General features: G+C 51.4%; 1 protein-coding gene across 1 annotated transcript in view; it reads right to left on the bottom strand.

Annotated features, from left to right (window-relative positions):
- Window positions 1-921: 921 nt before the first annotated feature.
- Window positions 922-9,789, bottom strand: part of MYOM3 (myomesin 3) — a 44,523-nt gene continuing 35,655 nt past the window's right edge. Inside the window, exons 30-37 of the mRNA XM_010957348.3 lie at window positions 8,185-8,272; window positions 7,607-7,645; window positions 7,254-7,362; window positions 5,754-5,917; window positions 5,497-5,533; window positions 5,296-5,318; window positions 3,608-3,663; window positions 922-2,621 (exon numbers count right to left, since the gene is read on the bottom strand). Of these exons, the coding sequence (XP_010955650.1) occupies window positions 2,361-2,621; window positions 3,608-3,663; window positions 5,296-5,318; window positions 5,497-5,533; window positions 5,754-5,917; window positions 7,254-7,362; window positions 7,607-7,645; window positions 8,185-8,272 (777 nt within the window). The 3' untranslated portion in view covers window positions 922-2,360. The remainder of the gene's footprint in view (window positions 2,622-3,607; window positions 3,664-5,295; window positions 5,319-5,496; window positions 5,534-5,753; window positions 5,918-7,253; window positions 7,363-7,606; window positions 7,646-8,184; window positions 8,273-9,789) is intronic.

The following is a 9,789-nucleotide window of genomic DNA, read 5'->3' as shown; positions in this document are numbered from 1 at the left end:
TTACCCCTAAAATTCTATTGGTTCCCTGAGATAACTCCTGATTGGTCCATTTGTAGTGCTTCATTTGCATGGAGCTCACTCCTGATTGGTTACTTCTCTCCCTCCTGATTGGTTATTTCTATCACTCCTGATTGGGCCATTTCTACAAAGCTTGTTCCTAATTAGTCAACTATTATTATACCTTATTTGCATAAGATGTTGCGTATTGTAAACTGGCAGCCTATAAAAGCCTGTGTAAACCTACAGACCGGGTCCAGAGCTTGGAGTGTTAACTCTTCTGGGCCCGCTGGTGCTGGCGTAATAAACCTGAGTTCTCCAACTCTCCGAGTGCTGCTTGGTCTCTCGCCCAGATCTAGGTTGCTGTCACAACTGAGCTGTAACACTGAGCTGTAACACACTTTTCTGCAACAATATATTGTACAACACAGGGAATATAGCCAATAGTTTATGACTATAAATGGAGCATAAACTTCAAAAATTGTGAATCACTATATTATAAACCTTGAACTTATATAATATTGTACATTTGACTATACTTTAATAAAAAATATAGTAAAAGAAAAAAAAGATCTTTCAGCTTTCTTGTTTTATAGATGGGAAATCAAGGCCCAGAGAAAGAAGAAAAAATGTCCAAGATCACATAGTGAGTGCATGGCTTCAAGTCTGGGTGTATTTGCTTTCAAGACCTGCCCAATTCCCCATACTTCTTGTCAGCCAGGGCATGGTCAGGTCCCCTAGCCTCCCAGCAACCCCAAGTCTCCCTCATTGAACATGTGGCCTGACTGCACCTGCAGCCTGGAACAGGAGCTACTGGGGATATAAATTACCCATCACGCCTTGATGCATGTGTAGGTGGTGGATGGAGCAGTGATTCATTTTATCTTTAAATTCGGAAACCATTTCAGAAACCAGAGGTGGGTGTTATGTTCTGGTGTTGGGCGTAGAGATGATTTTTATTTTCTCCTTCATAATTTTCAGGGTTTTCCAAAATTGTACCACAAACATCTATCACTTTATAAACCCCACCCCCTCCAAATATTATTTAAAAAAAAAAAGGAAACTGGAGGGTGGCGAAACACCCAGCTCTGTATTGAGGTCCATCAAGTAATGCCAACCAGTGTCTGTCATGCTGGCAGAGGCCCTGAGCAGGAAGCGGACCTGAACTCATCCAACTCTCCAGCCTGGTACCCAAGGCTGCCTAGGCACGTTACCCAGCCTCCTCATATTTGCTCTCACATTCCCTGCCCTTGAAATCTCCTCCTCCTGTGACCATCACCAAATCGGACTCATTTTTCAGGGTCCAACACCGATTCTACTAGTTCCATGAAGATGTTTTAAGGCCCAACGTCCCTAGTTGGGAAGAACACCTGTCTCCTGCCTCTGACCACTAGTGGAAGTTTATTTGGACCTGTTTTATGATCCTTGTCATCTGACTTGGCCTGGAATCATTTGCACCCAGGTCCGACTCTCCTACTGCACTGAGGCCTCCTTGAGGGCGGAGCCTGCCTGTTATGTATCTCTGTGCTCCCAAGGCCATCCTCCACTTGGCACATGCTGGACTTCACATGCATGTTTGTTGAACTTCAGCAGATGGAAAATATAGTATCCTAAGGAGGGATGCTGTGATGCGTCAGTTTCTGGCAGGGCTCATCAACCTTGGTGCTGCGGCCATTTGGGGTTGGATGATCCTGTCGATGAGGGGGCTGTGGTGTTTAGCAGCATCCTTAGCCTCTACCCACTAGATGCCAGTGGACACCCCTAGCCCTAACAACCAAAAATTTGGACTTTGCCAAATGTTCCCTGGGAGATAAAAATTTCCTCTTGTCGAGAACCACTGGTGCATGGCTTTAAAGGGTTTTCATGAACACTCCCTAGGAGTAAGAATTCCCATTTGATGGATGAGAAAGACAAGGCTCACAGAGTTTAGAGTTGAAACAGTTTTGCACGTAGGTCGCCCATTCCAAGTCCAGGGCTGACCCCGCTCTTCCGGAGGCTTCTCAGGACCCCAGCAAGGTCTTTACTTCTCCACTTCAGTGTGTCGACTCCACCCCACTCCCATGTCCCAGGTTCCACCCTGTTCCCTTCCCCCTGACTCAACCCAGGGCCTGTGCCAGTCTATGACCCACTGGTTGGCCCTACTGGTCCATGCAGACCAGACCTCGGGCTGTGCCTGAACCCGTCCGTCACATCTCCAGCACCTTGACCTCCTCCCCGGTCGACTCCACCCCACTCCCATGTCCCAGGTTCCACCCTGTTCCCTTCCCCCTGACTCAACCCAGGGCCTGTGCCAGTCTATGACCCACTGGTTGGCCCTACTGGTCCATGCAGACCAGACCTCGGGCTGTGCCTGAACCCGTCCGTCACATCTCCAGCACCTTGACCTCCTCCCCGTGCTTGAACACGCTGATGGTGACCTGGCCCGTCTCGGAGCCATATTTGTTCTTGACAAAGACGCCGTAGCGCCCGCTGTCCTCACTGGTGACCCTCTCGATGGTGATGGTGACCTCTGTCCCCTTCACCTCCATGTGGTAGCGGTCAAGGAAGGTGACAGGCTGGTCATTCTTCAGCCAAGAGACTTCGGGTATAGGATCTCCTGAGATGACGCAGGTCAGGCACAGGGTCTGTTTGAAGGGACAGGAAGGGAACGTTCAGTCTTACCTCCTTGTAATCCCCATTGGCACTCACCTCCACTCTCCCAGGGAGCCCCCAGGATTAGTTGTGCCTTGTGATAAATTCATCATGTGTGTTTTATTGTAACCCATAAAGTAATAACACTAAAGGGAGATGTTTTTCTTTATCCCCACATCCTCCATCCTCAACTTTTCTGACTACTCACTAATTAGAATTTCAGACCATTATTACTCTAGCAATCACCTGCCCCAGAACAGCCTGAACTTTGTCATTTATTGCTTTCAGTTGTACATTTCATTATAATTTTACCATGCAAATAAGGCTATATTGCTTTAACATAAAGATTTATGAACTGAGTTTGAAAATTCTGGAACAAGCTCAATGCAGAGCACTCTAGTGTAGTGATCAAATACTCAGAGCCTGGAGCTGGGCTGCCTGGGTGTGAATCTCAGCTCTGCTCCTTTAAGCTGTGTGACCTTAGGGAAGTCCCTTAACCTCTCTGGGCCTCAGTTTCCTCAGCTTAAAGGGCCTCTTGTGATAACACACAATTTCATGTGGTTGCCTTGACGCTTAAAGAATGGAATAGTGCCTAGCACAAAGTAAACAACATAGAAATGTGAGCTATCATTTTCTGGAATATTAGACTTGCATAATTGCAGTACTGAAGGGGCTTCTAGGGATCATATAGTCAAACTCCTGTGGAAACTGAAGTTCACAAACAGAAGTCCATGACACCCAGAACCGCCCAGAGAGATGGAGTAGAGCTGGGAGAGCACCCCCGGGGGCCTGACCCCAGGCTCAGTGTCCTTCTTTCATACTGCACGTGACCAATGAGGTGTGGTCACTTGGCCAGACTCGGGTGGATCCAGCCCCTTTGGCTCCGGAATCCACAGTGCTTCATTGTTTGGTGCTCTTTGAGGGACAAAGGAGGGAACCCACGTGGGACTGCTGGCTGTAGGCTGAGGACTGTCAGTACCTTATCTTCCATGATCGTGGCCACGTCTGGCAGGCCCCTCACCACTTTGGCACGATCTGGAAGGGAAAAATGAGACCCTTAGTGATGAAGGTTTTTCCCACCAGCTGCTTCCCACAAGCCGGTTCCACAGAGTTGAGGTTTATTTTTAAGCAATGCTTCTTTTTCCTATTTTTGTCATTTTGCGTGGAAATCTTTAAACTTGTATTACGTATTTCCTTGCCTTCATAAACACAGGATAGGGAACATAACGTGTTTCTGTCATTGACTTGAGTTTATTGTCATGATTGGTGATAACTAGAGGTGACAGTGAGGTGCCCTCCCCTTGGGAACTGGGAAAGAAGGTAAATATGATCCTCTGAGCCTTAAACTTGCAAAAGGCTCATAATAGGTGTGACAAACCAGCTAAGGGAGCAAGCTTTTGGGACCTGACTCTGGCCAAGGGGGACCTGGTGGCCATGGCGGTTGGGCAGCAAGAGAATGTGGTTGCAAGTCACTAAGTAGGAAGTCTATATACTTTCTGTATGTCACAATCAAGGTTTGGGAAAGGACTCTAGACCATGGATCAGGGACACGCAAAAAGCCGGAAGGGGGTGTTGGCTGTGCAACAGATGTAGGGGAACAGGACCCTGAAACGGGTCTCAAGGTGGGGAAGACCCAGAGATGGATGCTGTTGTGGGCAGAAATGTATACAAGGCCCTTCACAGTGGAGTGCTACGATCCGTTTCCCTTGACTTTCAATTCCACGAGTCCCACCAACCAGATACGGTGAGTTCAGACCTGCTCTGTTAGGGTCCTGGAGGGGGCATTCTGTCCAGGGCATTCCAGGATGAGGGGCGAGTGGCAAGTGTTTAGCTGGTGGTGTAATGACAAGGGCGGTCTCTGGGCTGAGCTCCCCCCATGGTGGCCACGCCCCCTGCGAGGGGTCCTAATGCACTTAGATCCTGAAAGCCCCCTTCTAGATCTCAGTTACAGACGCCGAGGCCTGCACTTCCTGCCAAGGAAGGACATTCAGGGACAGGACGCCATATAGGGCGAATTTCCTCTCCCACAAAAGGCCCTAAGCTAGCGGGGTTCCAGGTCTGTTTCTCACAGTGTGTCAGTTTCCTTCCCCGTTGTCAGGTTGTCCTGGGCTGCTTGCTCTGCTGCCAGGAGTCCTTCCCGCATGGAAAGTCCTACACTGAGCCGCTGGGTCCGTGAGACCAGAAAGCCAGCCTCCTAGAACTGCGTGGTTTAGAACGGGCTGGGGGAGACCCGGTGAAATCCAGCGCGTGGACTTGGCGGTACCCCCAGGCAGCTCAGAAGCTGTGCCCTGCGTTAGATGAGGTTCCAGTGCCCTGACAGCCAGAACTAGCTTTAGCTTAAAGTCGTCCCCTCCCAGAGACACTCAGAAAGTCCAGCCCAGCCTGGGTTCTGTCTGTCCCCTGCCTTTGGGGTCTTACTGACGTCGCCCACGTGCCTACCCAGCACCAGGCCCACGCTGGGCGCATCCACACCCATGGTCTCAGGTATCCCGGGACTCCTAATCTTCGTGCTGCCACCACCCAGGGCTCCAGGCATCTCTGTGATAGCCCAGAGCCACACAGACCCCACCGGGAACCAGGACTCCAGCCACCTGCCAGGAGGCATGAATTCCTTGGAAGCTGCCCCAAACTCAGAAATGGAAACAACAGAAATATGGCTGGACTTACTCTTCTCGATGATGGCCAGGGCTCTGAAAAACAGAAATGGGAAAAAGGCTTGGGGTTCCATCTGTTAAAGGACAGTCCTGCCCGGGCGAAGGTGAGGGGGTGACAGGGAAATGGTGGGGCTGGCTGGCCTCCCAGGAAGGGGTCCTGTGCTCGTGTACCCAAGGGGCTTGCTTCACACTGAGAAATGCAGAGGGAACTTACTTCAGTCTCTGGTGCTCGGCCATGGCGTCCTCAAAAGCTGTGAGAAGGAAAAGGGGAAAAGGAGCATCAGGGCATCTGCACCCCCCACCCCCACCCCCGCAGGTACGGGGACTCAGCGCTGACTGTTCCTCCACTCTCTCCATTCTAGCATTCTCCTGGGGCAGTGCCAGGACTGGGTGGGGAGATGGGAGTCCCTGTAAAAGACCATGGGGTTTTCTATATAGGTTTCACTGAGGGCAGACGGGCAGAAAGCTCACCTTGCCCTGAGAGATCAGTTGAGAGCTGCCGGACTTCCTTCCCAGCTGCTATCTCTAGGGTGTATTTGCCCTTGTCTGAGTCTTTGGGGTCCAGGATGTGAAGCCAGATCTCATCCAGGGTGGTGCCAGCCCTCACCCGATCACCACTCTCCAGGCGTTTCTCTCTACATGTGAGGGCAAAGAAATGGTTAACGTGGCTCAGCCCAGGACAGGTTGGCTGTCTGCCCATCTTGCAGGCACCACTGCCCCAAACTCTTCTTCTGGGGTTTTATTTCCAGATATGTGGGCTGAAAGCAAGTGACCTTCCATGAGATGTTTGAGAAACGTCCATGTACTCATCCATTTATCATGCATTCATTCATCAAGCCTTGTGCCAGTGTGGAGCCTGTATTTGTGACATGTTCTGCAGGCTGGGACTCTGAGGAAATGGTGCTTCAGGGTCAGTGACCACCTTCCCACCCCCCACCCATGGGAGTCACTGCCTGACTTCATCCTTTTCCTCATCTTAAAACCTCCCAGTACTAGAAATTGACACCTTGTAAACTGACTATAACTTAATTAAAAAAAAAAACAAACCTCTCAGGATTTATTCCCACAATCACTCTCCCTTAGCTCTTAGAAACTACATAAATTCCTTTCCTTCTTTACTTAAATTTCATTCCTGGAGACACCTGGCCCATGTCCTCAGCGTTGTGTTGCAGAAGTGACAACTGGGCTTAGTCATGGGGCTCAGAAATTCTAGAGAAGGAGCCTCGTTGTTCTGAAATTCAGATTGGCCTTGGTCTCACCCATATGACAAATCTGACTAAGTCACTCTGGCCTTCTCCACAGAGTGAGTACAGTAATGTCTGCTTCACAAGGCTGAGGTGTGCAAATAAGAAGCTTTGGGAGGTGGTGAGGGTATAGCTCAGTGGTAGAGCAGGTGCTTAGCATGCACGAGGTCTTGGGTTCAATTCCCAGTGCCTCCATTAGAAAACAAACAAATAAATAAATAAAACTAATTACCCCCCCCCAAAAAAAACCCCCACAAACAAACAAACAAAAGAAGCACTAGGAAATTTTGCTCTCAAACTCTCTGGGGTCATTTAGCTCCTGGCTGAGTCTCTGACACCCGATCCTGCCTTCAAGCCCTGGCCCCACAGGTTCCTCTGCCCGAACCTCTCCCCTCAGCCTGGCTGCCTGAGTTTCCTAAGGCTGCAAAGACCCCAAGGGCACCATGACCCACATGACCTGGTTTTCCCTGGTCCCTGCATCCTTCCCTCCCCTAGTTCCCAGATGCTGCTGTGAGACAGTGGTCCTTCTGTGGCCATGGATATTCTGGAAAAGTGATCTCAGCACAGGGTTCCCACCTTCCCTGGGAGCCTCCTTGCTGTGCCTCTGACAGCTGTTCCCTGTCCCTGACTCCATCTGTGGACAGCAGGTCTGTTCTCTGCCAAGCCCTTGGGACTGGACGCTGGGCCCCTCCAGCCTGGCTAGGGCTCCAGGGCCAGGCCAACCTACTTGTGGAACCAGGTGGTCTTCATGTACTTCCCGTTGTAGTACTTGACCCTGCTGAAGATCCGGATCCCCTCCTCAGTCCCCTGGATTTTCAGTGGGGTCGCAGAGAGGGCTGGGGAGGCAGAGGAGAAGGGTGAGTCTTCCCTGAGGCCCTTGGGACAGCACATGTGAGGGGCAGTCAGCTCGCCCCTGCTCTGGGGCATGGTGGGGGGATGCAGTGTGGTGAGGAGTATGAACGTCTCCCCCAGTCTTTGAGGTGGAAAGTAAACCCACCCCTGGCAGCCAAGGCTGGCTGGAGGTCCCCTGGGGGCTCTGTGGCGTCAGGACAGGGCTGGGCAAAGAGGGGGCTTGCTTACCGCCAATCTTGCCCAGCTCAGTGAAGATGTCGTCCAGGGCTGGAGGGAGACAGAGAATGGTCAGTTGATGGAGGGCTCCCCTGGGGAGGCATCAGGGTGGGGACGGCCTTGGAAAAGGCTGGTGGAGCTTCTGAGCAGCACTCGGGGCACAGGCTTGGGGGCAAAGGGGATCCGGGGCACTCCGTGACTGACAGGGCTCGGTGGGGGGAACAATGGGCAACATGGATGGGGGACAAGTGGCCGACTTGACAGTTTTCTTGCAGGCTAAGCCAACAAGCCTGGTGAGGAGCCTGGGGTCCACTGTGGGGCAGAGCAGAGAACTCAGGCTCCAGGTTGTGAAGCCTGGAGTCACTGTGGGATATTGCAGTGAACACGGGTGTCAGTGTCACACAGACCAGTTCCCGGCCACTGACCAGCTGTGCAGCCATGAGCAGGTCACTTAACCCCCTTGTGCCTCTGTTGCCCCAAGTGACATGGGGATCCCATAAAATTTCCCGCACAGGTCATGGCACATCTCCCGGTGCAGTGGGAACCCCCTGAGGCCCTGCTGGCCCATATCTAACGTCTCCGGCTCCTACCTTCGCCTGTGAGGTCCAGGATGGTGTCGTCCTCCCCTCGGTTGTCGGAAACCTCTGCTCTGTAAATTCCCCTGTCCTCTTTGGACAGCTGGAAAGGAGGATGAGAGACGGTGGTGTTGGCATGGATCCTAGAAGGAGCGCTGGTCAGCAAACCACGAGGCCTGGTGCCAGGCCTGCCCCTGACTCTGTGTGTGACCTCAGGCAACCCGCTTCTCCTCCTTGGGCCTCAGTTTACCCTCCTGCAATGGGTGATTGCTAAGGCTCCTTCCAGCTCCACAGCCCTAAGCTCAGGGCTTGTCTGGGCCTGGGGGTGTGTGGGGGTGGGGAACTGAGGGCAGAAATAGACACTCAGCACGTGGATTCTCAGGCAGCTGCTCTGAGCAGAGCAGAGTGAGCCCCCCTTGCAGAGCTGGGCTGAGCAGGATGCACCCTCCAGCAGAGCTGCCCTGCTCCCCAGTGCCCTGGATGGAGGGACCCCTCTGCATCTCTCAGAAGGAAGTGTGCTCTCTTTTGCTCAGGACAAAGTCCTTACCGGCACATGCTTGTCAACCCCACATGAAGCCTGAGTCAACAAAGCAAGTACTTGGATTATACTTTGAAAGCAAGGTCAGAGGTCAGCAGTGCCCTCTTGTTACACGGTGTCTCCTTCAGGGCCTGGGGAGAGATATCTGCTTCCCTGTTCCCTCAAAGAGCTCCTCTCACCCTGACCATCTCTACATAACCTGCTTTGAGGCAAGAGTCAAGGTAGAAGCATCTCTGAACACGGGGATCAAAGAGCTGAACCCCAACAGTCCTCTCCTACATCCACTCCCCGCTCCCTCAGTGAAGGCTCCAAAGTCCCAGCCAGACTCTGGGGAGGGTGATTGGAGAGACTGTGGCCCCACTCTTTAAACTTGTATTTTGGTGTTTAAACCCTTTGAGCCTCAGTTTACTCATCTGTAAAATGGTGGCATAATCCTTGCCCTGGCTACGTGCTACAATTGCTGTGAGGATCAAGGGAGATAACTCTTGGGAAGCCAGAAAGTTCCACACCAGCAGGCGGGATGATTATGGCAAGACTCAGTAGCTACTAAGCACCTAGTTGATGCCAAACCCTGTGCGAGGAGTTTGTACTGTGATGACAAAGGCCAACTTGGCATCATCTTGGCTGGGATTTGGGAGAAGATCCTGAAATCATTATTTCCTTCCTAGTCAGCAAACTGCTTTTGTCTCTGTCACACAGTGAAGCTACAGAAATCAGCAACAGGGCAGAAAAACACTGCCTATTTAAGAATAAGCCTTGCGTTTCTATCTTAACCAGGTCCCACTCCTCCGAGGGCCACGGGAAGGACGTGGGTGGGAGAAGTGAGCTCCAGGCCCACTTTGCTCTGCCCAGACCTGCCTCTCCTGGAGACAACCGTCCTGTCCCCAGTCTGAGACAACACCAAAACAATACCAAATTTATTTAAAAATTTGATGTTGTTTTCCCCATGGTCTTTTTTGACATTAACTTGGATTTTTAAAAATACTGCATAAAATATTATTTATCTTAATTATTGAGCTATTTAGTGCCCCCTTTAAATCTTGTGCACGAGATGCGTGCCTCACTTGCCTCACCCTGGTCCT

Source organism: Camelus bactrianus, chromosome 13, assembly GCF_048773025.1.
Source record: "Camelus bactrianus isolate YW-2024 breed Bactrian camel chromosome 13, ASM4877302v1, whole genome shotgun sequence".
NCBI lineage: Eukaryota > Metazoa > Chordata > Mammalia > Artiodactyla > Camelidae > Camelus > Camelus bactrianus.
The sequence above is the reverse complement of the archived record's forward strand: the minus strand, read 5'-3'. Positions and strand labels throughout refer to the sequence as shown.